This window comes from Heliconius melpomene, chromosome 2 (genome assembly GCF_056956725.1).
Source record: "Heliconius melpomene rosina isolate 202511_hmr_F chromosome 2, ASM5695672v1, whole genome shotgun sequence".
NCBI classification, from domain to species: domain Eukaryota; kingdom Metazoa; phylum Arthropoda; class Insecta; order Lepidoptera; family Nymphalidae; genus Heliconius; species Heliconius melpomene.
Window position 1 is genome coordinate 4,732,428 of NC_140390.1, and position 26,491 is coordinate 4,758,918.

The following is a 26,491-nucleotide window of genomic DNA, read 5'->3' on the forward strand; positions in this document are numbered from 1 at the left end:
TTTTTATTTTATATTTCAATATAACGAGGAATAATCAGTAATTTTATTAGAAATAAACTTACTGATTATTCCTCGCTCATCGTATTGTCTATTAAAAATAAAAAATACACGTAAAAGAATTATTTTAGTGGTCACTGACCACTAAATTAATAATCTGACCACTGGTCGAGCGCTTGGACGGTTTTCAAGAGACTCAAAATGTGGAATAACACTAAAATATCAAAAAATATTTAATAAGCAGCATTCCCTCTTGCCAATTGATAATTATAAGAAATTATTTAAAAAAATATATATTCTGCCAAATATATAATCTTTATTAATAAATTTCTAATATATACAAATATCGATATCATAAATTGCGAGCCTCAAAAATAATTCGAATATATTATTCGAAAAGAAATATTCATACAAAATTGAGCAATATTAGGAATATTTTATGTATGTACAAATAAGAAATAAATAAAACAATAACATTCAATTACAAAATAAATTTAAAATATTATAATAACACTTTCAATAACGGGTGTCTAAAATAGTGATGTAAATATTGTTTTTCTTTTATTATAATCTTGTTTACGCCACAGTTTTTTTTAAGATTAAATGTGATTAATTGTTATTTAGTAATCCTAATCTTAAATTTTTTTATCCAAAGTACATATAAATATTTAAGCCAAATGATAAAGTAAATGAAAATCCAATAATATGATTACAATGGTCAGTAACTCGTATATATTTTTCTCGATATTCAAATCATATTTCTTATGAAAGAAATGGATTTGTAATATTATTAAATTAATAAGTATATATTGAATATTTTAACTGTTTACTTTTTATATTTAAATTCGCAAGATATTCGTTACATCACTAGTAAAAATAATATATAGTTACGAATCGTAATAATAAAAATAAATATTCTTTATTGCATTATAAATAAAATAAACAAAGAAAATAAAGTTATAGAACTGAGGTTTAACAAAGTTGGACTTATCTCTAAAAGAGATTTCTTCCAGTCAACCCGTGGAAGTGGGTTAAAAAAATATATAACGTATAACATATGTTTTAACTTTTTTAAGTGAATATTTCAATATTTTCAAACGAATATTTTGCATTATATATTCAATAAATGCATTATATATTCAATTAGCACCACTAGCGTATCTAAATATTTTTTCTGGGAGCGGGGTCAAGACTTTAGTTTTGAACAGATATGTTCGTGTCAATTCTTTTTTTTAATTTTTGGGGCAATTTTTTCGTAAGTAAAGTTCTGGGGTGGGCACTGATCACCCGGCCGCCCTTCCCTTTCTACGCCGATGATTAGGACTGAGGCAAATCATTTTTGGGAACATTAATAAAAGGTATTTTTTTCTTGAATTCGTCGATATTCATGATAAAGTTGTTTTTGTCTTCTTTTGGGTCCCCAGAATCGGTTGCATTTAAATAATGGAGTTTCAAGCTCTTTGGTTTTGCTTCTTCTGCTGTATCATTTCCATTTTTGGGCATGTTTCCGACAATCTGAATTAATAAATCAAATAAATAAAAAATAAGCTTTACGCTGTATCTCGCACTCAACAGGCTAGGCAGAGGGAACCTAGTGTTAACTCCGTTCCCCACTTTCCGCCGAGTTCTGGAGGCATTGCGTGTTAAGTTGCGGATCTCATAGCCATGCTTTGCCTCGACACCAGAGCGAATAAATATAAATGTAAATAAATATTTCATCTCCTGGAGTGGGAATCGAACCCACAACCAGTCGATTTTACAGTCATACTTTGTGCTCCTGCGTTCGACTCTCTTAAATACGTTAGAAACATAGACGATTTGTTTGAATCGTGTTTTTTTAAAAAAACGTTAACCGCTTCCGATTTCTAACTAAAAAATAATAAATGAGTTGATTAAGTCTCGTCTCATTAGCATCTTCACACATTTATTATTAGAACAATTAATAAATAATGAAAAACAAGTGTTTAATAATTACCTGAATAGAAAGTTTCTTAAACAACGTCTTGTTACCGGAAGAGAAGTGTTTTTCGATCCAATTATTGATGTCTTCCATTTTCACTTGATGTACCGCCTCAGCCTATAATAATATAAGTACAACAAATAAATACTTCGACAAAAAAATATATTTTTAATAAATACAATATATGGCCACTGTAGCAAAGTTCTATAAATAAAAAAAAATTTAGAAACCCCGATACTACACTTCAAACGAATGAATATTAATGAAAACGAATTATTGAATCATGGTTGTGAAACAAAAAAAAACTAGATCAAAATCGCATCATCCGTTTGGGAGTTACAGACGGACAGATAAACACAGACACGTCAAACTTATAACATCCCTTTGTATGCGTCGGGGGTTAAAAATGAAATGCTATATCTAATACTATTAGTTAATAAAAAAAGACGTGGGAACAGTTGTGATGTATGTTTTACTAACTTAGTTTTAACAATATACCGGATGTAAGTTAATCAAAATGATGAAAATAATATAATTACCTCAGTATAGAGCCTTTGGAACTGGTACTCCTGACTTTCGATCTCACTCCAATATCTTTCAAACTGTAAATTTGATCACAATTTATATTTTATGCAACTAATAAATTAAATATCATAAATAAAAATAATAATGGCGAGCACTTTTCATTCGTTAAGTTATATAGGTAGATATCAGTTATAAGATCATCAAATAAAGTAATACTTAGTGTGAAGTAAACATCTCAAACGTTTATATATTTTGTTATAAGTTAATAAATAATGACATAATATAATAAAGACTAAATTCTCAATGACAAGACAATTTTATTAACAAAAGGATAATAAGCAAAATAATTATTTCAATTATAAATTGGCCTTAATATCAGTAGTAGCTGTAAACGCGACAAGTTGTAGGTGCGATGCCCATTCGAGGAAACGAAATATTTAATATTTTTTAGGCAAAGCGGAGCCAGCACGCATCACTCAACACGCAACGCCTCCGGAATTCAGCGGGAAATGGGATGGAGAAAGGAGTTCTCTCAACACTAGGTTTCCTCTGCCTACCCTGCCTGCTGAATACAGAATGCCCCTGAAACTATATAATAACAACAAAATTCACATTCTCTATATAAGTCAAGATTAACAAATAAAAAGAAACCAAGCAAAACAATGACCTCGTCACTTAGGTCGTAATCAGAAGTATATTTCATTTGCTCGAGGGCGCGCCTCACCGGGGCGAGTGCCTTCTCTCCGCCCCGACTCGTGTCTCGAGCGAAGTTCTTTAGGAACGCTTCTATACGTTGATCTACGTATGACACGCTGTATGGAAATTGTATATAATGTTATTTTAATTGTATATATAGTCGACGATAGTGTGCCCTCCCTCGAGTTAGATTTTCATTTTCACATTCATTCCAGAAAAATTCAAGTGCGAGTCGTGCTCGCTACCGGGGTCTAGAGCTTTTTCAGAAATTCAAGCTTAACTAGGCAGAGCCCTTTTATATGTCACTCTCACATTATTTTTTTAAGATGCCAAATTTAATAATTCTATGTCAACTGGAAGAACCCTGTTAATTTTTATTTCCGTTGTACTTTGTGTTTAGAAATACACCTACACCAATACACCTTTTTTGTTGTATATATTTTTATATATATACTTACATTTACTATATTTTTGCTACACACGCTTACATTTACTATATATTTACTATATTTTGGCTATATTTTTTATAAACTAAATGTAAGGGCCGTAGATCTGAGTGTATGGTTTGAATTTCAACTCGACATCTCCAAGTGTTCCTAAGATAAAGACGCTTGACAAGCGGAAAACAAAGTAATCTTAAAATGATTACTTTTTTTCCTCAAAAGGTACGGAACCCTAATTAACAGTAAGAAAAACCTTTAAATCAAATCTGCGCACCCATCTACAGCTAACTACAGTGGGAACACAACCGAGTCAACTATCTACTACGGTAATCGGGACCGGTCATAAAAAACAAAATGTGCTGACAAGAACATACCTAAAGTTATCCACTTCCGTGACGACAGTAACAGAAAAGCCCAGAACACCAACATTGTATCTGATCGTATTGAAGACGCTATAGCCAAGCTGCTCTTTAGTACGGAGCGTGTCGACCACTGGCTCCTTCATAAGCATCTAGGAGTATTCGTATATATATTAGTTAAAGAATTCAATTTTAAAGAAATCATTATTAAAGAATTCAGTAAGTAGTGAAGAAATTCTATTTTTTATTATTCTATCTTTTCATATTTATTATAATAAGTGAGTCCACGAAAATACTTTAAAACTTTTCACATATTTAAAAAAACTAAAAAGGTAGTAACGATTGGCTACAAATGGACTACTCTGTGAACTTTTATGTTATTATCACGTGTGTATGTAACATACGATGACGTGATTGGATGCGTAATCTCATAGCTTTACAAGGACGAATTTGGCTTATATATGTATATTCGAGTTTGATAATTTAATAAAATATATTTTTTTAACTAATATGCTTTTTAGTCTTTAACTATTCTATGGTCTTATTTATCATCCCTTTATCATTTAATTTATTATCTATGACTCAATCTTATCACGTACCACACACCATTATTAATCTACGAAAATCTATTTAAACAAATATAATATTGAAAAATCCCTATGTACTATAGACTAAGTTTTACTATTTTTTCAGTCAAAGAGAAATAATTAAGTGTGTAAGATATGAGACACAGCAAAGTGTATGGCGTCCCTTACAGCAGTGTCAGTCAATGTGACCCATTGCAACGATTAGCGTAATGTCATATGGCTTACAGCCTTAGCCAAACAATGAATTATCCAACACAAATAGATTTATTTAATTCCAACCAGTGGGTATTCAGTTTAACCAAAAAAATCTTCACCTTTATAATATTAATATAGATGAAATGCAACTTATCGATATTAAAACAAAACTAATATACCTATATTAAAAAGAAATAAAAGTACATACCATAATAACCTCCAAAGTCGCCGTATCTTTAGGATTCTCTACCTCACCCTGGTAGTAATTGGTCACTATACTACTAGTAGATGAGGGGTTAAAACTCTCAACTCGAACACGTTTCTCTCCTAACGGTAATTTATGGACCCTTATCTGTTTAGAAAAAAATATAATCACATTGAACCTAGTATACAAAAAAACAACCCTATTTATATGGACCGACCGTTTGAATAATAAAGGCATTATTTCAAGATAGCATCGAGTTATAAAGCTGAAATTAATATCAAATTTCCAGGTCTACATTCGAGTAATTAAAACCTGTATGATATTTACTTCCCAGGGGTCTAATTTCATGATGGATTTTTTAGAAGAGAGAATTAACTCCACAAATAAATACTAGTTTTAGTACTCTACTGAGGTCTATTTTTTTTGAGGTAATCATAACGCAATGAGTTAGCGTCGGACCGATAGACACAACGATTGTGAGTTCGATCCTCACTCGAGGGAAATATTGTATTTTAATTGTACACAACGGACTGACTCAATACTAGGTTCCGTCAACCTTCCCGGCTATGGGGGAGAAAGCTTCAAGCAGTTTTTATTTGTTTTACAGCAAAAATATATGATAAATTATTATTTACCTCAGGCATTTCATCCTCAGACAGTGGCTTCCATTTTATAGTTTTATGCACATTCTCCGATATCCTGATAGCTTCATCCCAGGCGAGGTTGCCTTGTACAAGTACCTTAAAAAGCATTTTTTTACTTTTAAATAATAAATTAAGCAATATTTATTGATATAAATAACAATATTTTGCTTATTTATAATAATTAAAAATAACTTTTTTACATCTTAGTGAATAGGAATGTTGAGCTCTTAGGGGCGCAGCAGGGGCACAATGTTCGACTGTAAACGTTACGTTTATGGGTTCGATTCCCATTTGTATAATGGCAGTAAGGGAAGCGAAAGGGGAAGCTACCTTTGTTTCCTTTTTCTAGTCACAAGACAAAGCAAGACGCGGCGCAAAAATGTGTGTGGAGTGACATTTTGTGTGTGTGAGTGGAGTGTTCAACAGTGTCTTAACCACTATGTTGCCTCTGCCTTATTGCGGGATACGGCGTGAAGCTAATATAAAATCAGCTTCACGGTGTATCCGGCACATAGTGGTGAAAATCAACGCCGCCTTTTGCCTTGGCGCCAGAGCGAAGAAATGAAAATATAAATGAATAAAAATTTACTCCCCCGAGTGAGGATTTAACTCACAGCCGTTAACGCCCATGGCACAAGCCATGACTGTCTCTAAACAAAAAACACTAATTATATATTTTTTTAATTCATATTGAAATATCTATATATACAGCCATTCTTACTTGCAAATACATTTTCCCTAACAACTTGTGTGTATATTCTTCCAATTCGGAACACGTAATATTTTGTAAGATGGCGGCGGTGTCCCTCGCAGATATATAGGGCTCCAGAAGTACGTCCTTCTGGATATCTCTGTAACAAGTGTTTAATTCGATAAATAGTTAAAAATGTATTCGCTTGTTTGATTTTCTACAAAAAAAGTGGCCAAGTTTTGATTGAAGAAGTTTAAGATTATACATCTACACGAGTACTACGCTAACAAAATAATAAAATATGGATGGCAATACACATAAATAACATAATTAATTATAAATAATACAATCTACATATTTTTCATATTATATTAATCTTGACTATGTATTGACGTCCCGAGTATCGCAACAGTCATCTCATATATATAGTGGTGTAAGGGAGTCGGAAGATAAAGATTCGTACTAATAATATAATAATTCGAAGCCTTTTATGGCACGATCTGCTAGGATTGAATTTCTTATAAATACAGTATATGTGTGGGAGCGACATATATTGTAGATCAAAGTGATATTTGACCAATATGAATGTTGCTTGACTTTGTGAAGGCTGACTGTTATAGCGACATTAATTAAGTACGTCGTGACTGAGGCCGTCTGGCAATGGGATCGCGGTACGTAAGCCATACTAACCCTTAAAACAAAACCTAGCACTCTCAAACATACTTATCCAGCTTCCGCGAGTCGATGAGCAAGTTGTAGTAGGTGCGCGCGCGACGTTCGCGCACCGCCTCGAACAGCTTCGGCGTGAGGCGAACCGCGCGCATCTCGCGCGACACCAGCTCGACCAGCAGCTGTGAGAACGTGGGTGAGGGTTATCCGTAGTAGTGAGTTCGTCCCTCACCTCATCGTATAGTCGAAACATTCGAGGGGATCTGACGTCGTAATGATGTGAGGATCGAACCCACTGTCACATGGTATAATCGAGACTTTAGAGGGGATCCGATGTTGTACCTTTTTATTTTAAACGCTACGACAGTTGAAATAATAATACAACAATTAGGGAGTTAATTTTATATTAATCAGAAAAAGGGGTTATCAATTCGTCTGTATTTGTTACCTCAGAACTTTTATCTGGGTGAACCGATTTTGATGATTCTTTTTTATTTTGGTCTATTTCTGACAATGGAATTAATGACAAATCACATAAATTTGAAATTTGCATTAAGTATCTGCGCGACAAATAGACGAATAACTCAATTCACCCGCCAACCGATTACGATGATTCTTTTTTTATCGAAGAGGGTACACTTAAAGAGTAATTTTATGAGAGTTTGGTTAGGTTCTGTTCATGGAATTGTATAGAAATTGAAGTCGGTTTTTTTAAATAAAAAATTGTAATTATTTTATTTAAACTGGTTCATACTTATATTGAAAATACTTAAAAGAAAAGTGTTAAAAAGTTTATATTTACATGTAGATTCTGGTTGTAACCGCTCACTTTCAACGTTAATCCTTTGTCAGAAACATGCAACGAATGTGATAAGTCCGCCATAGTCGCCGGGTACATTTCTTCCTGTTACAGTTGAAAAAATTAAACAAAATTATTTCTATACACAGTTTTACAATATAGTTTCCCGTAAAATTGCAACATGCAGTGTGATGCAAAATAGATTAATAAAGTTTTTAGCTAATCAAAAAAGCTGATAAAAATAAACCTAATTCAGTTTCACGCTGTATCCACATATAACAATGTAGGTAAGGGTAATCTATCGGAAGTGTTGAGTAACGGATCTCAACGCTGCGGTTTGTCATGTTACCAGAGGAAATGAAAATAACAGATTCATTCGAGTGTAAGAAATCTACGAACAAAAATGCTACAAGAAATATTAAACTATTGTTAAAAAATATTTACGTAAGACAAACCGTCATAATTTTTAGCAGTGCCTAATTATTATAAATTAATTTTGTTAATACGCATCAAATAATAAAATTAAAAAAAAAAACAGAACTTATAACAAACAACACAAACGACGACAAATCCTTTGAAATAAAGGATACATAATAGATTTAAGAAAAAAATATATATGTATACCTTGAGTCCTTGTTGTAATACATCAGACCAGAGGTCGAGGAGACAAGCGCTGGAACAAGTCAAATAATTAAAATTGTATTAATTTCAATTTAATTATATTATATATTTCCATTTCTTCACTCTGGTGTCGACGCAAGGCGTGGCATTTAGTTCCGCCACTCAACACGCAATACCTTCAGAATTCGGTGAAAAGTGGTGAACGGAGTGTTTTATCACTAGGTTCCCTCTTATTAGCTTATTTATTTACATTAGTTTGTTTCTGATCAATTACGAGAGAAGCTAAGCGTAATTTGCTATTATTTTCATCTAATCAATATTGAGCCCTTCTTCGTGTGTGTCGGGTTGTCGGTTTGATTTCTGCTGGAGAAATAAAATATTTTATATTTTTATGTTTACTATTATTTTAAAATCAAATTATTCACATATTTTAATATGATACATTAACATATATATAAGTATGTTAATTTAAAAACAACTTACTCTCGTGGCGATAGTATGGTGAGCGGAGTAAGGAAGTAGAAATACAGTAAGGCCATGGGGAGTCGATACTTGAAGTCTGGTTTGTACCACACCTCCATGTTGCTATTCTTACGTAGTAAATTTGGTTGATCCAATCTACAAAGGAAAATAATTATTTTAGAATTTGAGTGTGCGCAGATTTTTTATTTTACATTTTTTTCACAGTTGATCATTTTCTTACCAAAATAAACAATACGCAAAAGTTCAGAAAGCTTAACTTAGGGCGGAAACAACTCGTGCTATCGAAAACCATCTCGGAAACTGAGCGGAAAGTAGAGAACAGAGTGTCTTAACACTAGGTGTAGAGGCCATTCTACTTGCTATACGCGAAATACAGTTCGTAGTTAAGAAAATACAAATATATTACTATTTGCTTTATACTAGAAATACGTACCTAAATTTTTTTACCGTCGCTATCAAATCACCTTTGGACAACACTTTAGTCTTCTTCTTGCTCTCAGACACTTTCTTGTGAATATCTTTATCGGTACTATTATATAAATCAATGCCGAGTCTCTCCGCTTCCTCTTGGTACGCGGGCGCGGGCGCTACGAGGTCGAAATTATTGGTAATATATATATTTTTATCGGGCAAATGAAATTCTTTATAAGGTTTCACATTCAGCCATCTATTTAACCAGGGTTTTGGTTTGTCTGTAAGAAAAAAACAAATATATAATTTAATTTTATCGATAAGGTAGTCAGAGAGGACGGGGCGCCAAACGCCACGGTCTCTACATACCTCTTTCGCCTCGCCTACTTTCATCAACCTCTTCATACATGCTCTTCGGGGGGTCTTCATACTTTTTACGTGACCTCCAGTATATCTCCCTACATCCCTTTCCGCTCACGTTTATGTCATAAATCTTTTTTGTCATTCTTTCATCACTGATCCGTTCGGCGTGCCCAAACCGACTGACCACGTGCTTCATTCTCACCGTGACATCCCGCTAGTACCTGCCATTCTGTGTATCTCTTCATTGCGGATTCGATCAGCTAAGTTGACTCCGCATATCCTACCGATCCATTCTATTCGAAGAGATCCCATAACCACAGCATTTCTCTTTCTTTCATTCTTCTTCTATAACACAACACTAAAGAAATATATAATAGGTCAATAGTTATATAATCTATATATATAGTAATATAATAGTAAACACGACAAGTTGTGCGTTCGATTTATGTATACTTGAAAAAACATTGATATGTGGAAAATAGCAAGAGTTCTTTCTGAGCACAAAAATGGTAACAAAACTAAAGTTACTAAGCATATAGCTACATGTCTGTACTCTCTATTTTAATGGCGGTATTTGAAGCTTAGCCGAGTTCGTATGTACAAATCGCCGAGTAAAAATCGAACCTACGACCGTTGTGCTTATAATCAGACGCTATCCTACATCATGACAGATAAAGAGTAAAAATTAAATATGCAATAATCACCTATTCTTTTGTATTCAGTGCCGAACCATTTCTCTTTAGCGTCGTATTGTATCGGTTTCGAGTACTTGTCGGACATTATGATCACGTTAACCATGTCCGCCGTCATGCCGTCTAGAAGTGACGTTATACCCTGTAATATAAAAAAAATATTATTATCCTATAAAAAAATCAACTTCTACTAGGACAATCAATCAATCAATTCAATCAGCAGGGTACGTAGAAGAGGGAACCTAGAGTTAAGACACTCCGTCCTCGAATTCGGAAGGCATTGTGTGTTGAGTGTCAGGACTCAACGCCGCGCTTTGCCTTGTGACCAGAGCGAAGAAATGGAAATATAAATTTAAATAATGTTTCATTTCTTTGAGTAGGGATCGAACCCACAACCAGTCGGCTTTAGAGTCACAATTTGTGCCCCTGCGCCACTCACTCACCTCATTGGCCTCATTATTATCCATCTTATTAATGAATATATGACTATATAAATATTATATATTTGAATTCCAAAAACTTTCTAAATATATATATTTTTTATATATTTTTTAAAATCTTAATAATAATACAGACAAGATAATACACCAGCAACTTGCTCTTCAATATGGCCTTGTAGAATTGGAGGTGCCTTACTACAGGTACAATCCCACGTCTGTTCTTGAAAATAGCTGTGCTTTGCTCTACTGGGGTCGGTCTATTATTACTGACAGGTATATTGTTGCCAATAGACCTGATATAGTACTAGTAGACCGAGTGGCGCGCCGCGCAGTGATTGTTGACGTTACTATCCCACATGATGACAATCTCGTGAAGGCCGAAAAAGAAAAACAATCTAAATATTTGGACCTAGCCCATGAGATTACCGCCATGTGGGATGTCAATACGACTATCATTGTGCCGATAGTGGTTTCGGTTAACAGTTTAATAGCGAAAAGCCTCGACCAACACCTTAAGAGGCTATCGCTTAGCTGTTGGATCAAGAACCGGATACAGAAGGCAGTATTACTTGAGACGGCACGTATTGTGCGGAGGTTCCTCTCTCTGGAGCCCTAGCCACCGATGGCTTGGACCCTTGTTCCGCCTTCGGAAGAGTGGTTTTTTTTTATATTTTTAAATGTTATAATAATTTATATTTAAAAATGTAAAATTGATTAACTGTATACAGACATATATCCCTCTGCAATCAGTCATTGATACCAATGCCAATTGCTCTCTAATATAAACAAATATTTCAAAAATATTTACTTACCTTGGGATCGAATTTATAATATAATCTTTGCCCCGTAATATAATGTTCTGGCGGGAACAAGTGCATGTTTTGCGCCATAGTCTCCGCATAGTCCGCAGGCTCTGTTTTCTTTTCGAAACGAAAACTTGTTTCTTCTATTGTCTAAAATTAATTTTACAGTATATAGTATATGGTAGAGTACGATCGACGAGTTGTGACCGCTCTGAAGTTAGCTGTAGCCTGTAGATGGCTGCACAGATTTTTTTTTTATATTTTTTTTTTTCAATTATTTGCATCTACTATGATCTACTACTATTTTTCGCCTACTCTGAATGAGTCAACATAAAAAAAAAAAACAACAATTATAATATTAAATGAATAATTCCTAATTATTTTAATTTTCAATTTACCTTTAGTTCTTCATAAATTCGTTCTGATGGTCCAATCGCTTTCAACATTTGTATATACGAAAATATAGCTTCAAGTACCTGTTTACACAAAATACTAAATTACATTAATAATAATAAAAAAAATCATTATTTACTTATGACAAATATTTGTTAATACATTACATAAGGCGAAAAAATTGGAGAACACTAGTTTCCTCCTGCCTACAAAAATTATATAGAAATCTTTATAGGTAATTATATGAGGCCAGTCGTTGCACAGAAACACAAAGTAATCTCCAAAATCGACTAGTTGTGGGTTCGATCCCCTTCGACGACAGGAAATATTTATTTAAATTTATATTTTTATTTCTTCGCTCTGGAGTCGAAGCAAAGCGTTGAACTCCGCTACTCAACACACAATGTCTCCAGAATTCGGCGGAAAGTGGGGAACGGAGTGTTAAGACACGAGGTTCTCTCTGACTACTCTGCTGTGAGCGGGATAAAGAGTGAAGCTGATTTTAATTTTGATTTTTTCATAATTATTTCTTGGATACCTACCTCGTCGACATGATCAAGTCCTTGTTTAGTAAGATTAACTCGTACTGAGAATAGGCTGTACATAGAAGTGTATTCTATACCATTTTCTGAATTACCCGTGTAGACACCGAGCGCCCATCCTCTAAGATAATAAAAAAAATATAATTATAAATATATTAATTACTAGTGGGCCCGTGCAGCTACGCCCGCTTGAATTACACAAATGATTATTTAAGTGTAAATGACATAAACTTTTGCATTTATGAACCGATTGTAATAAAATTAACCCTTGATGTTTTCGGGAGCTCTTGGAAACCGCATCTCAATAGGTTAAGGTGATTCTGAGAGTAGCGAAAACAAACACACAGACAAAAATGATAAAAATCTTTGTTTTGGGTTCTATTACGTTATTAAAGATTCCTAATAACATTTCTTTTAAACATCTACCAAGTGCAGACACCGACCCTCTTACGAATTTATTATAGATATATCCTATTCCTATATCTTATAAAACAAAGTCGCTTTTCGTGTCTGTCTGAACTTTCTAACTCTTCTTCTTCTAAACCACCCAACGGATTTTGATGCAATTTTCACCATTAGGTCGAGTATTTTTCAGGGAAGGTTTATATATAGTTTATTATTTGTACATTCTTATGTAAATTAACATAAATACGATAAATGTGTATAAGGTCCTACCCGTTGAGACATTTTCGCGCATGCGCTGCTTTAATGGTAAGTATTACATGAAAATAATGTACTAAAGTATTATTCCTCTTAATAAGATCTACAGAAAAGTCCGCGACAGCATATTCGTATCTTTTAAGAATAACGTGTAGTGATCACATTTCTGTCTAAAAATTATAATTTCAATATATTTTTTATTGTGAGGGAAATTTTTCCATAATGGTATTAATCCTTATCCTTTAAAATACTTTATTAAATTTCTACGTTAAACGAAGATAAAATTTGCTTTTCACACTATTTCGAAATTGCGAATAGTTTTAGAGAAAAACGCATTTAATTGTTGACACATCCCGCCGTTCACACATCAGCTGTATGTTACTCAAGTTTCACTTATCCCTTACTCTCAGCATATAAATAAGTATATTAGTTACGTTGGCCATTTAATGTAGATCAAAACCGTTTTTTACTGTTTTTCATTTTAATAAGTACTTTAAAAGTTGTTACAATATTAAAAAATCCTTGCTGCGAAACGACTCGCCACTCGCCATGCGTCCGCCGCGCCCGCCTGCCTACACGTATCGGTAGTTCAGTGGTAGAATGCTCGCCTGCCACGCGGGCGGCCCTGGAACGATTCCCGGCCGATGCATTCCATTTAATTTTCCTCACAGGCAGCCACGTAGTGCTTGCTTTTCATCAGGAACAGAATACCCTCTTCAGCATTAACCACAAGCTCGAAAAAAAAACCCGCCTGCCTTTATAGCAACGAAGATTTAGATGCGTTTGCACGTATTGGATAATTGGAGTTGAATGTATTATTTCAGCGCGATATATTTGGTTTCATATTTTTTGTAGTAGTTATTAGTAGATAGGTTTTTGTTTATAATTTCTTCCGTTTAAAAATAGTCATTTAACTATCTAAAAATAGTCATTTAACTATCTAAAAATAGTCATTTAAATATATTTTAATAAGTACATGAAAAGATTAGTAGCACAGATTTTAAATTACGGTACCTACTAAAAAATCCTTGCTGTGTAAAACAATTGGAAAATCCTTATTGAAACTACGAAAATGCGGGTTGCATTAGGGTTTAATTATTTGGGGTGCTATGTCGGTTACCTCCTCGTGGAGCACCCTGGGCAACGGGACGGGCAGCAGCATCACTGTCGTGGTGCTGCTGCTCGTCGCGGCTAATAAACCGACACGCGGGAATGCGCTCCGGCGCTCTGTATTGTAAGAGTTGTCCCGTGAGCGCATTGTAGGGAGGGATCCCTGTGATGGCTCTGCGCGTACGCGCTAGGCCATTGTGGAGGTATGGCGGGTTCGGCGTGCGCTTACCCCGCCGTCGGACAGAGCAGTGCTCTCCGTCCATTTCGTAATCCCGTGAGCGGTGTCTGTGGTCATGTCTCGCGGCCACGCACGGGACCGAGGGTCTTGCCTTTACCGGCCGGACTGCGAGGAAGAAAACCTCTATAAAAAATTACCCCAACCCAAGCGGCGAAGCAGCGCGAGGGGTTCGTGGCTGATGGGGAGATCAGTCGCTACTGCTGGTCCCGCCAGGGTACAGGCCGACACCCGTGGCGTAGTAGGCTTATCCAAGTACAGGGGGCACTGCTTGGATGGACCGTTTTTCCCCCATACTCGTGGGAACAGTATGGAGAATTCAAATTTTAAAAACACAAATGATGATGTGGGAGTTATAGAATCCGCTTCAGACGCGGGAACAGTGCAGCGCACGAGGCGCAAGCGGCCTATGGTCGATAAACCTAGAGGAAGTGGCAAGGACTCAGCTTCAGACGCTGAGGTAGGCGGAAAGTGCCATACATCAAGGAGGGGTAGGCCCCCGAAAACTTGTAGTGGACTATCGCGCACTCATAAACAGCAAAGTCGGTGCGATGTAGATGCGCGAGGTGAAGTTTTTGAGCGGCACTTGTCTGACTGGGCATGCCAGGGGGATACGTCCGCTCAGACAACAGATGTAGAGAGCGTAACAGCTGTAGAAGAGAGGAGGGACACTTCACAATATTCGGCCGAGGAGCTGCGCACATACGCTGGACAAAGTGCTGCCTCTATACTGGAGGTTGCCACTAAATCCAAACATCTTAAAGGCACGTACGTGCGCAAACTTAAAGATGCAGCCGCAGCCCTAGCCGATGTTGTTAACTTGTTTGCCACTCGTACAGAGAGTGATGAAGTACAACGGTTGCGAGAAGAGAACCGGCGTCTTGGAGAGGTGGTAGAGAAACTTCGCGAAGAGTTAAACTGCTATCGCAAAGACATTCAGGGACTAAGAGCGTCACTTCCGGCCACTAATGAAGTGCCTCAGATTGATCCATTGCCGGCTATTAGTGAAGGGATGCTTGAGAAGCTGAAAAGGTCTATAATCTCTTCTATGAAGACTATGATCGACGCCAGATTTGCCGGTATTGAAGAGCGTCTTCTGCCAGTAAGGAACATGCGTCCGCCTTTGGCGTCAGACGCAATGAGACACTCTTGCGAGAGACCAACAAGAGTGGCACCTCTTCCTGTAGATTCGGAGGTAGCAGGAACTGAGGACAAGACTAGACGTAGACCGAATCGTAAAAAGGTTGCAGCTCGTGCTCAAGTGACGCGCGTAGAGCCGGCCTCCTCGTCTTCCAAGACAGCGTCTACACTGTCTCCAGCTACGAGCCTTGAGACCAGTAATGAAGAAGGTGGAAATTGGGTCACAGTCGCAAAGAGAGGGAAGAAGAAGAATAATTCCTCGGCTCCCAAGAGGCCGCAGCGACCGAAACCTAAACTGGCTAAACCACCTCGAACTAAGGCGGTTATAGTCACGTTGACGCCAGAAGCTGCTAGTAAGGGTGTGTCTTATGCTCAGGTTTTACAACGAGCGCAACAGGGCGTGGATCTAGTACAACTTGGTATTTCCGAGGGACTGGCTATACGCCAATCAATTTCGGGTGCTCGCCTGCTAGAGCTATCCGCAGTGCATTCCTCGGACCAGGCGGACAAACTCGCGGATCGTTTACGCGTAGTATTAGAGGGGGTGGCTGTTATCACTAGACCCCACAAGCATTGCACACTGAAGCTAGTGGGTCTTGATGACTCGGTCACAAAGGACAACGTAGCAAATGCGGTGGTTAGTGCAAGCGGTTGTGCTGCTAATGCTGTGACCATATCAGAAGTGACCCTAGGGCCTAGAGGAACGAGGTCGGTAGTAGTAAGATGTCCATGTGAAGCAGGTAAGGTCATTGTGGAGAAAGGTCGTCTATTGGTCGGATGGAGTGCTGCCAAGGTCCAGGTTCTAGAAGAGCGCCCTTTGCGCTGTTTTCGATGTCTGGCATTAGGGCATTCTAGGTTGCGGTGTCCGTCCGAAGTTTCTCGGGAGAATCTCTGTTTTCGTTGCGGTTGTGAGGGGCACAAGGCACATACATGCCGGGCGGAGCCTCTATGTATGGTGTGCACTGACGCAAAGAGGCCGGCTGATCATATAATGGGTAGCGCAAAATGCAATCCACCGTCTGTCAAGGGAGCAGAGACTCAAAGGATCGAAGTCTCTCCTGAAGCCGGGATCAGTGGGCATCAAGAGGAAAGTGTCATGTCCCCATAATGGATAAACATCAAACTCGTTTTCTCCAGACTAATATCAATCACTCTGCCGCAGCACAGGATCTTTTGACACAGACCATGGCGGAGTGGTGCATTGATATCGGTGTGATCTGTGAACCTTACTTTGTCCCCAATCACTCAAGGTGGATAGGCGACTTAGACGACTCGGTCGTAATAGTGTCTGGTAACAGCACTGCCCCGTCTCTTTCACCGCTAGAGAGAGGCTCTGGGTACGTTGTGGCAGGGTGGGGGGAGTATATTCTTCTTGGCATCTACTTCTCCCCTAATCGTAGCTTGGCAGAATTCGAAATTTTCCTCGATTCTGTCAAAGCTGCGATTTCTCGACAATCGTCGAGTAAAGTACTGGTCCTCGGCGATTTCAATGCCAAGTCCCGAGCTTGGGGAAACCCAACATCGGACAGCAAAGGGAAAGCCGTCCAGGTGTGGGCATTGCTTTCTGGGCTGTCCTTATTGAACGTTGGGTCGGTATTCACCTGTGTGCGACATAACGGTGGATCTATAGTGGACTTGTCGTTCGCTAGTCCGTCTGTTGCTTCCAAGATTTCACGCTGGAGAGTGGAAAAAGAAGTGGAGACCCTGTCGGACCATCTTTACATCAGGTTCGAGGTCTCTACTCATCCGGTGTCAATGGTTAACTCCAGAGGCTCATCTCGTAGGTTCCCGAGGTGGGTTCTGACCCAGCTTAACAAAGAGATGGTCAAGGAGGCGGCCATTGTGGCCAACTGGTGCACCCAAGATAGTTTGGTGGGCGCTAGACTCAACGTCGAAGAGCGGGCGAGTCGAATGCGCGACCACCTAACGAGGTTGTGTGACGCGGCAATGCCGAGAACTCGGCGACGACGACGATGCCGCCAAGTATATTGGTGGACTAATGAGTTAACCAAATTGCGAGCGTCCTGTAATCGGGCGCGGCGGACTTACACAAGGTGTAGAAGGCGAAATGGCCTTGATCTTACACTTCAGGACCAGCTGCGGAGTGCCTACAAAGAAAAAAAGAATGCTCTCCAGCTCGCCATTAGACTGGCAAAGGATCAGGGGCGCCAAGAGCTTCTTGCAAGCCTAAATAGGGATCCTTGGGGTCGCCCTTACCTTGCTGCCCGGAACAAACTTCGTGTGCAGTCCGCTCCACTGACGGAAACCCTGTCGCCGGATTTTGTGCTGCGTCTCGTGACTGAACTGTTTCCGGAGTCGCCTAGACACGTTCCTCCTAGCATGACCCCTTACACAGTGCATGAGGAAGTGGCGGTGGTTCCCCCCATAACTGAGGGGGAGATGGATATGGCGCTCAGGAGACTGAGGGCCAAGAAGACGGCCCCGGGGCCAGATGGTATTCCAGGAAGGCTTTTGAGTATTGCCATGGAATACCTAGGCGAGAAACTTCGGGAACTTTTTGATGAGTGCCTTCTAACTGGACAGTTCCCGAAGATTTGGAAGGAAGGAGGTTTGTGCCTGTTGCGCAAGGAGGGTCGTCCTCTGGACTCTCCTTCAGCATATAGGCCTATAGTGCTGCTGAATGAGACGGGTAAGCTTTTCGAGAAGATCATTGCTTCCCGTCTTATTCAGCACCTAGAGGAGGTAGGGCCGGGCATATCAGAGGCTCAGTTCGGATTCAGGGCCAATCGGTCAACCATTGATGCCCTGAACGCCCTGAAGACTCGGTCATTGGCCGCGACAACAGACGGCGATTTTCTCCTCGCTGTCTCGTTGGATGTGGTCAATGCCTTTAACAGTCTGCCGTTCGAGACGTTAAGAGAGGCTCTCCGGTACCATGGGGTACCTCTCTATCTCCGGCGATTGTTGGACGACTACCTCCAAGACAGAGTAGTCGTATGGATTGGAGAAAATGGTCAGATCGGTCGACGAAGTGTCGGTTGCGGGGTTCCACAGGGGTCGGTGTTGGGCCCGTTGCTGTGGAATATTGGCTATGACTGGCTCTTGCGTGGTCGTCTTCCGACTGGGATGGGGGTCATTTGTTATGCGGATGACACTCTGGTCACGGCCCGAGGACGATCATATCAAGAAGTGGCACGTTTGGCGGAAGCCGGAACTCGCCTTGTCGTCGACCGCATCGAAGCGCTAGGTCTGAGGGTCTCGATGCCCAAAACAGAGGCTCTCCTATTCCATGGCCGGCGGAGGGGTCCCCCCCGTAGGGCTACTCTGAACATCCAGGGTCAGGAGGTGGAGGTACGGACCCAGATGAAATATCTGGGTCTCACCCTAGACGGTCGATGGTCGTTCAAACCGCACTTCGCTCTGCTTGCACCAAAGCTTGTAAACTGCGCTGGAGCCCTTGGCAGGCTACTGCCGAATGTCGGAGGGCCGGACTCTTCATGCCGACGACTTTATGTCGGTGTGTTGAGATCCATGGCATTGTACGGTGCACCTGTGTGGGCTGACGCTCTCACCGCTCACAATAAAACCCACTTGCGGAAAGCGCAGCGGGTTATAGCGGTGAAAGCAATTCGAGGTTACCGTACGGTGTCGTGGACGGCGGCTACACTCTTGGCGGGCGATCCGCCTTGGGAGCTGCAGGCGCAAGTGCTTGCTAAAGTTTACACTTTTCGAGCAAGTGAGCGGTCGCGAGGTGAGCAACCATCGGCAGAGGTTATCGCGCGGATCAGGAGAAGAGCGGATGAAGCCCTGATCCGGCGTTGGAGAGAGGACCTGGGGTCACCGGCGGCAGGCCTAGCGACAGTGGAGGCAGTTCGCCCACACTTAGATCGCTGGGTTAAAAGGAGTTTTGGTGTCCTGACGTTCAGACTGGTGCAGGTTCTGACGGGGCACGGTTGTTTCGGTAAGTACCTGCATCAGATTGCACGTCGGGAGATGTCGCCGGTGTGCCACGAGTGTGATGCCTCCGTGGATTCGGCGTATCACACTCTGGCTGAATGCCCCGCTTGGGCCCCACAACGCCATGCCTTGATGGCGGCAGTGGGTAGAGACCTCTCACTGGCCAGTGTGGTAGGAGCTATGCTGGACTGTGAGAGGAACTGGTCTGCAATGGTCTCCTTCTGCGAATCAGTAATCGCATTGAAGGAGGCCGCGGAGCGGGTGCGCGAGTCCAGCTCGAACGCAGACTCGCTCCGCCGCCGTAGGCCAGGGGGTAGAAGAAGGCGGTATGCGCATCTTCTACTCCCCCTACCCTAGAGGAGCTACCGCGGGAGGGTCAGGTTGATCTTCCTGCAAGATTATTGCGGATGCCCTAGGGCACCCTGAAAGCGATGATGGCCTGCAAAAGGCGGGCCTTCCACCGAGGCGTCGTAGTAGTATGCGCGAGCGATCCTGCGGCGGCTCATTTTGGTGGAGAGGGTTTCCGCTGGGTTTTAGTGGGTAGGATCGGTCTCACCGGTGAGTCCCACAGTACCGCTCATCCGTAAGGCACGCCTTCCGTATGGGCGGTCTGCGTAAATGCATTTCCCAGCGACAAAAAAAAAAAAAAAAGGGTTTAATTATTTTTTACATTATCTTAAATGCTTTGCAAACATACATTATATGAATAATCCAGTAGTAAAGCGATTAATAAAAGCGAGTTCGTTTTGGAACCGAGTGTGTTTTTTACCACTTACGAAAGAAATAAATAGCAACAAATAATTATAGAGTAATATTAGAAGTATAATTATATTAAAATAATCTTTAGACAGCAGACGCTACATTTAAAAAGATGATAGGTAAAAAAAATAAATTGGTCAAAAAATAAATCCCTACATAATTGAAGTCCCTACAAAATTTCAACAATTAATGACAAGTATATATGGTGTATCCGAAAATATAAATATATTTTAACTTACTTTGCGGCATTGAATACCGCCACTTGACACGGAATGGAGTGTCTTAACACTAAGTTCCCTCTGCCTATCCTGCTGTGTGCGGGATGCAGCGTGAAGCTGATTTTAACTTACTTTTTCCTCAAAAAAGAGAAAAGGCTACCGCGTCCTTCGTGCCCCAGTAGAAACGACACGTACTGGTGCGGCTTCGATTCGTATTCGGAAATCAATGACCTCATGCACCATGTTAAATGTAGCTGGAAGAAAAACAAACTAACTATTACTTATTTTAATAAAATTATATATATATATATAAAATGTACACTTATATATATATATATATATATATATATATATATAAAAAGTGCACACTACGATATAGTGGTGTAGGGCAAAACATAATTTTTAATTTACCTCAGTATTATCGGTAACTGGTTTCAAGTAATAAATGTCTTTGAATTGCGGTGTAACCATTTCTGGTTTGAAAGAGAATTTACTGAAGTCATCAGCTGGCAACTTATTGGTAGGTATTTGTCCGAACATACTCGATACATATTTCTCTAGATCTGCAAGATCCATACGGGCCTGTAAATTATATAAAACTTAGTAACTAAGCACTATAGACACGTGGTCTGTACTTTTTTAAATTTTTCATTATTATCAGCTAATCAGCCGTTTTATATCTCTATATATATATATATATCTCTATATATATATATATATATATATATATCTGCTACTTATACTAGGCTTATAACTAGAGATAATTATCTAGACATTTCATTCCTAAGAAAGTCACAAACTTATAATTACTATGTTTTATTAACCTACAAAAGAAGTGCGTACATAGAAAAATAAACCTATCCATTTTACCCCCACGTATGTTCGCCGATATTGCAGTGGTTTGTCAGAAATTTGAAGTGATTTTTTTGGAAAAAATCAGATTCTTGAAGTATATGAGTAAGTAGTATGATGTAATATTTCAAAACTATCGACTTATAAATCTTGGAAATATAGAGACCAGAGAAAAACAAAAATCGTTATTAAATAAGCTAAGTTCTATCAAAAACTATGAAGGGCCAAACCGAAAAAAAAATTCTTGTGATTTTTTAAAAACTATTATTTAGTGTTAGCATAGAACAATCTTTCAAAGTTTCATAGACGCAGCTCAATGACAACATCTTGACTATATTTAAATCGATTTTTTTACATATTTACGCAAGTGTTTTAATTTTTCACCGGTCTACTTAATCAGACAATATTTGTACTAATATTGCCTTATTCAAGAAGACCGGTGAAAAATTAAAACACTTGCGTAAATATGTAAAAAAATCGATTTAAATATAGTCAATTGTCGTCATAAGAAAAACAATTTTATACTTATTCATGATTTGAGTAAATTTTACATATGATTGAGCTGCGCCTATGAATCTTTTAGAGGTTTTTCTGAATCTTTTAGAGGTTTTTCTGAATCTTTTAGAGGTTTTTCTATACTAATACTCCTAGTTTTTAAACTTAATAAAAAAAAAGAAAAATCAGCTTCACGCTGTATCCCGCACACAGCAGGGTAGGTAGAGGGAACCTAGTGTTAAGACACTCCGTTCCCCGCTTTCTGCCGAATTCTGGAGGCTTAACTTAGCTCAGCTTAATTTAGTTCATTCAAAAATATTTTTATTTCCACGTTATTTCTAAGATTTATAAGACGATAGTTTTAAAATGTTACATTATACAAAAGATTATATTGAAAAATAAAAACCACGAACGCCGACTCAACAGTCGGGCTGTATTTGTCAACTTTCTTCAAGAATCCGAATTTGGCATTTTTCTTTTTCTTAAATATCTGGCGAATCACTGAAAATCGGCAAAATGGATTGGTGCTGAGGTCTTCTACCCATAGACGAGCGTACCTATTACACCTGTATATTAAGATATAATTGATTGTAACATCAACTGTATTATAATCCATTTTCAATTACATTTTCGGCAATTTTGTAAATATCATTACTACATTTGTACTTATTCTTAATAGTAAACTTTCAAAAAAAAAGTCTTTCATTTTTACGAATGTATTTCTAGGAACTAATACTTAAACAAAAAATTCTAATCAAGCTAACATTACTATTCATTTCAAACCCAGTCAACCAACCTGTACAGCCACAGTCATTCTATGGGCGCTATAATGGCGTTTCCAAAATTCATGACCAGCTCTGTACAATTTGTCATCATCATGTACATCGTCGTGCAAGCTACGTAGATTGCCCCAAGTAAATGTTCTAGCTGGGTGTCCCTCCGGAAAAAGAGATGAGATGAGCTGGTTTCTACGGTTTGCATCCAACGGAGAGGAAAATGAAAATTCTATAATAGAAAAGTTGTGTATTAATTTTTATTCAACTTCACTTGTATCCCGTTAAAATAGGTTCTGTTGTTAAAACACTCCATTCATTATTTTCCACCGAATTTTAGAGACATTGCTTTTGCGTGCCGGAACTGTATGTCGCGCTTTGTCTTGTTTCTAGAGCCAGGAAATGAAAATGCATTTTTTTTGTTGTGCGTTTGTATATGTTACCACTATGTATACGTGTATATAATAAAATTCCGCAGTTTATTCTAAGTTTGCCACTACCAAAATATAATATAATATATAAGTATTTGTAAAAAAAGTTCTAACAAGTAAAGCTTATTACACTGTACACGAATATTTAGAGGATAAACATGTTTGGAATCAACGTCTATGAATGTCATGCAGGATAGCTGCCAGCTAATGTAATAATCAGTAGCGGCGTTAGGGTAGGGCGAGGGTGGGCGACTGCCCAGGGGCGCCGGATAAAAAGGGCGCCGTAGACGCCCGTTTAGGGCGCTTTGCGCAAAAATGTTTCCACGCTGCAGTGGCGTAGTTAGGGTATTTGCTGCCCGGTGCGGCTTAGGTCTAAGATCTAAAAAAAACAAAGTGATCGTCGACTTTGATGCCCTTTAAAATAGTCGAAGATCTAAAAAAACAAAGTGATGTTAACAACTTTGAAAATAAAATTGCGAAAAACATAGACTTTGGATGCCTAATAAAAGAGTTCGCAGATAGAAAGGCTGTAAGAAGAGAAATTTTATTAGTTTTTTTAATTTTTTTTTAAATAGTTATTTTTATTATTATGGGGTTATTTCGTTGTACCCATTCCCTTTTTTGTATGTTATTGAATTGTAGTTAGGGGGCGCCGAAAAAATTTCGTCCAGGGCGCCGGTAGTGCTAAAACCGGCACTGGTAATAATTAAACTAAGTATACCATTGACTTTAAAAAAAGCAACTGTTGAGTGTCTTGCCGGCTCTTCTCAGCAGAACTGCCTTGAGAACCGGTGGTTGCTTTTGGTCTACATGTTCATTTGACGATTGAAAAGTGCTTGTAATAGTCAATTTGAACAAAGAATATTTTGAATTTGAATTTATGAAGAGCAACATGACAAAGTTAGTAGAAATATTATTTAATTGTATTAATAGGTTGGGGCAAAAGTATTTTTGTACTTTGAATGTATTATTAGTAATCAAGCGTCTTTGGCTGTACTGAATGTTACTGGCTGGTTTTGATACCATTAATGTGACATTGTGAAGATGCAATAAATAAAAAAAACTAGTTCCCGCCATTTTTCAATTGTTTTTCAAGCGAGCAAAACGAACATATGTGACGAAGAGCTGTGGAGCAAGATCGGATCGGTTCGGGTTATAGTATCATCTAGGAGGATCATTGTTATTACCAGATTGTATATCTTCTCTTTCGCGTTGCATAGCCTCCTTCTTCATTAGTGGACTTATGAAGAACTGACTGAATATATCCATAGCTTCTGGGAGATGTTTCTCTTGTACCTCAAAGTAAAAGGTTGTTTCCTCGCAGTCAGTCAAAGCATTGTCGTAACCACCTTCTGTCTATTTAAAACGAGTGTTAAAAGAAATTTACTAAGTAGTCTTTTATTTATATACAAGACAGATTTATCAACTGAACATAATAAATATATATTTTTTAGCATAATTAAAGTCAATGTTTAATGTTCAATATGAAACATTACAACTAATACATAGAAGATTACTGAATACATTATATATTTAATATAATGAGTAATCATATTGATTTGTTTCATTTTTAAATAGATATTAAAAAAAAAAACTTTGTTGTATTTGTACAAAGATTGTAATATTAATATTTTTTTCAATTTCACACTGTATCCCGCACACAGCAGCATAGGCAGAGGGAACCTATAGTGTTAAGACAGGGAGTGTCCTATCTGTCACTCAGTGTCCTTACTTTCCACCAATTGTTTCGAGTCATTATGTGTATGTTAGCGGAGTTCAACGCCACGCTTTTGCCTTGTTAGTAGAAAAAAAATTAAAATATTGATAAATAATAATTCATTCCTTCAAGTGGGAATTGAACCCATAAACATTGTGTTTCTGTCACACGCTTATGCCACTGCAACACAACGGCGTTAATTAATACATAAATCAGTAATATTTTCTATTTACCTGAACAAATGAATCAAATTCATTCTCCTTTGGGTATTTCACACTGCCCATGAACACCATGTGTTCTACAAAGTGTGCCAACCCCTGTATGTCTGCTGGGTCGCTGTAACTGCCGACTCCAACAGTAAGAGCACATGCTGCCTAAAACAAAAAATATTTTGCACTTTGCACATTGAAAATATATGCACCACATCTGGCCTCAACTATATATTTTAAAAACCTATAATAACATGTGTTTATAAATACAATATCAAATAATTTTAGGTCTATATTGTATGGAGTTAAAATACTGAAAAACTTATATATCGACAAAAATATTTAAATAAAATATCAAAATTATATGATATACTTATATTAAATGAAATGAATTTAAATTAACTATATATTGTAAAGACAACTCTGACTTTAACTCTATTCAATAGATTTAAAATGACTTAAAATGATAATGTAACTTACCAGCTTTTCCCCATCAGAGTCAGCTCCTCTTACTTCAGACTGTACTGATTTACCGCCATCACTTTTCTGGTCACTTGAACTATCATTGTTAGTAGATGACTTACTTGGTTCTGATATGAGCAGTGCAGTTAGACCATTCTCTAATCTTATTGCTCTATAAAATAATATGCAAACTTGCAGTACAATTCATAATATGATGCGCAAATATAGTTTAAATAATATGTGTGTAGTTAAAGATACTATACTGCTGTTTTAGTTACATAATCAAAACAACAGTATATAATTTAACTACACAAATATTATTTTAAATATATTATATTAAAACATCTAGTGCCTATTTTAATACTTTCGTTTATAAAAATAAAGTTTACAATAGATAATTTGTCATGTACGTAATATAAAAATAATTAGATTTTGCTTCATTAAAACTTTTGTAGGTATTTTAAAATCTCTATACTCACTTATAAAGCTTTTTATCAGAAGCAGATTTAATAGGCTCGGAGAGAACCTCAATATTCTTCACTTTACTGATTTTACTCAAAATTGGCTTCGTCCCATTGACTACTTTGACTTCAGGTTTAAATTTATGAGCTCTGTAAGTCTTATTCCTTTTACTTTTAGACATTGTGATCAAGATCTGTTTATACTACAATAACCAGATGTTATCTGAAATTTGAATGAAGGCGGATAAACATTTTCGCGGTATTTATTGTGTCAAATGACAGTCAACTGACAACTAAGTATAGACAAGGTGAGGAAATTGGTCAAGGAGATATTTATTTTACCATAAACTATACTTGAAGCTTGGCAAGCGTGTAAGTGCACCGAAAGTATTATTATGATTGTGACAGACTATGCCACAGAGTACATTTTAATATACATAATAGAGAACAATCTTCGGTATTAAAAGTGGTAACATGGATCAACGCCCTCTATTATTCTGATGTAGAACTATACAAAACATTGTATATTGTTT

General features: G+C 37.9%; 1 protein-coding gene across 1 annotated transcript; it reads right to left on the reverse strand.

Annotated features, from left to right (window-relative positions):
• Window positions 1–59: 59 nt before the first annotated feature.
• Window positions 60–26,211, reverse strand: LOC146540497 (nardilysin-like). Its single transcript, XM_085205982.1, has 24 exons — window positions 25,977–26,211; window positions 25,516–25,669; window positions 25,060–25,200; window positions 24,297–24,465; window positions 22,702–22,910; window positions 20,970–21,140; window positions 20,691–20,812; window positions 12,519–12,639; window positions 11,982–12,059; window positions 11,593–11,733; window positions 10,353–10,482; window positions 9,308–9,566; window positions 8,875–9,009; window positions 8,395–8,443; window positions 7,774–7,875; window positions 7,026–7,153; window positions 6,333–6,462; window positions 5,603–5,707; window positions 4,971–5,114; window positions 3,996–4,132; window positions 3,150–3,294; window positions 2,497–2,559; window positions 1,973–2,074; window positions 60–1,512 (listed from the first exon to the last, which is right to left on the reverse strand). Exons 1-24 carry the CDS (start codon window positions 26,138–26,140, stop codon window positions 1,315–1,317), a joined length of 3,297 nt encoding a protein of 1,098 aa, XP_085062108.1. The 5' UTR covers window positions 26,141–26,211; the 3' UTR covers window positions 60–1,314.
• Window positions 26,212–26,491: the final 280 nt, after the last annotated feature.